The sequence below is a fragment of the Sinocyclocheilus anshuiensis genome, unplaced genomic scaffold, assembly GCF_001515605.1.
Source record: "Sinocyclocheilus anshuiensis isolate Anshui unplaced genomic scaffold, SAMN03320099.WGS_v1.1 scaffold1182, whole genome shotgun sequence".
NCBI classification, from domain to species: domain Eukaryota; kingdom Metazoa; phylum Chordata; class Actinopteri; order Cypriniformes; family Cyprinidae; genus Sinocyclocheilus; species Sinocyclocheilus anshuiensis.
The window spans coordinates 362,077-363,014 of NW_015558653.1; the positions used below are offsets into that span (position 1 = coordinate 362,077).

Below are 938 nucleotides of genomic sequence, written 5' to 3' on the forward strand. Positions count from 1 at the left end.
GCCCGGTGTGTTTCTACACAGGCCGTTCTCACACAGGTGTCTGTTCATCATGCACTCGTCCACATCTGAAACACAGACACACACGTGACGCAGACGTCTGCGCGCTTCACACGCTAATGTCTGCAGAGATACTGACCGACGCAGGTCTTCCCGCTGATGTCCACCTCAAAGCCCAGATTACAGTTACACTTGTATGTTCGGAGCATGTTCTCGCACACGCCGTTCTGACAGATATCAGGATCCAGCGCACACTCGTTTATATCTGACACACAGAGGGAGATTCACATCTAAACACACGCACGTGAACGTACATGCAGGTAAAATACATGAATTAGTCTCACAAAGAACATAACCGGTTCATTATTCACCCAAAAATAATAAGAAAAAAGTAAGAAATTGTTTTAGGCATACACCTCTTAAATGTTTATATGAATAGATATTAATATTTAATATAAATGTAACTGTATTTTTATGTAATTATAACATGTTATTTAAATATTTGTATTCATTATTTAATTTGATTATTTATTAATATATTTTATGATTAATATTTTAATAATATTTTTTTATTTTCTTTTGACTTTTGGGTGAAATATGGGTCATATGCAAATTCAATTAAATTAATTTCTATAATAAAATATATTTAATAATTTTATAACATTACATTTTATAATACACAATATAATAAGAATATAATTATTATATTTACTACAATAATTATTATATTAAATATAGAATTTAATAATAACATTACATTTATAAATATATATACATATTATAATAATTATATTAATTATTACTATTTATTTACACCTGTATCTTTTTATGTTTGGTTGAAATAATGACCTTGATGTTCTTCACAGTTCTTTTAAATATACATATATAAATATATACATACATATATATATATATATTTATATTTCATTTTATATATTAAT

At 27.3% G+C, this 938-nt stretch overlaps 1 protein-coding gene across 1 annotated transcript in view; it reads right to left on the minus strand.

Annotated features, from left to right (window-relative positions):
• The window catches only part of fbn1 (fibrillin 1), a gene marked incomplete at its 3' end in the record, with an annotated part of 66,999 nt that overhangs the window by 35,392 nt on the left and 30,669 nt on the right, over positions 1-938 (minus strand). Inside the window, exons 19-20 of the mRNA XM_016477119.1 lie at positions 137-262; positions 3-65 (exon numbers count right to left, since the gene is read on the minus strand). Coding sequence (XP_016332605.1) covers positions 3-65; positions 137-262 — 189 coding nt within the window. The remainder of the gene's footprint in view (positions 1-2; positions 66-136; positions 263-938) is intronic.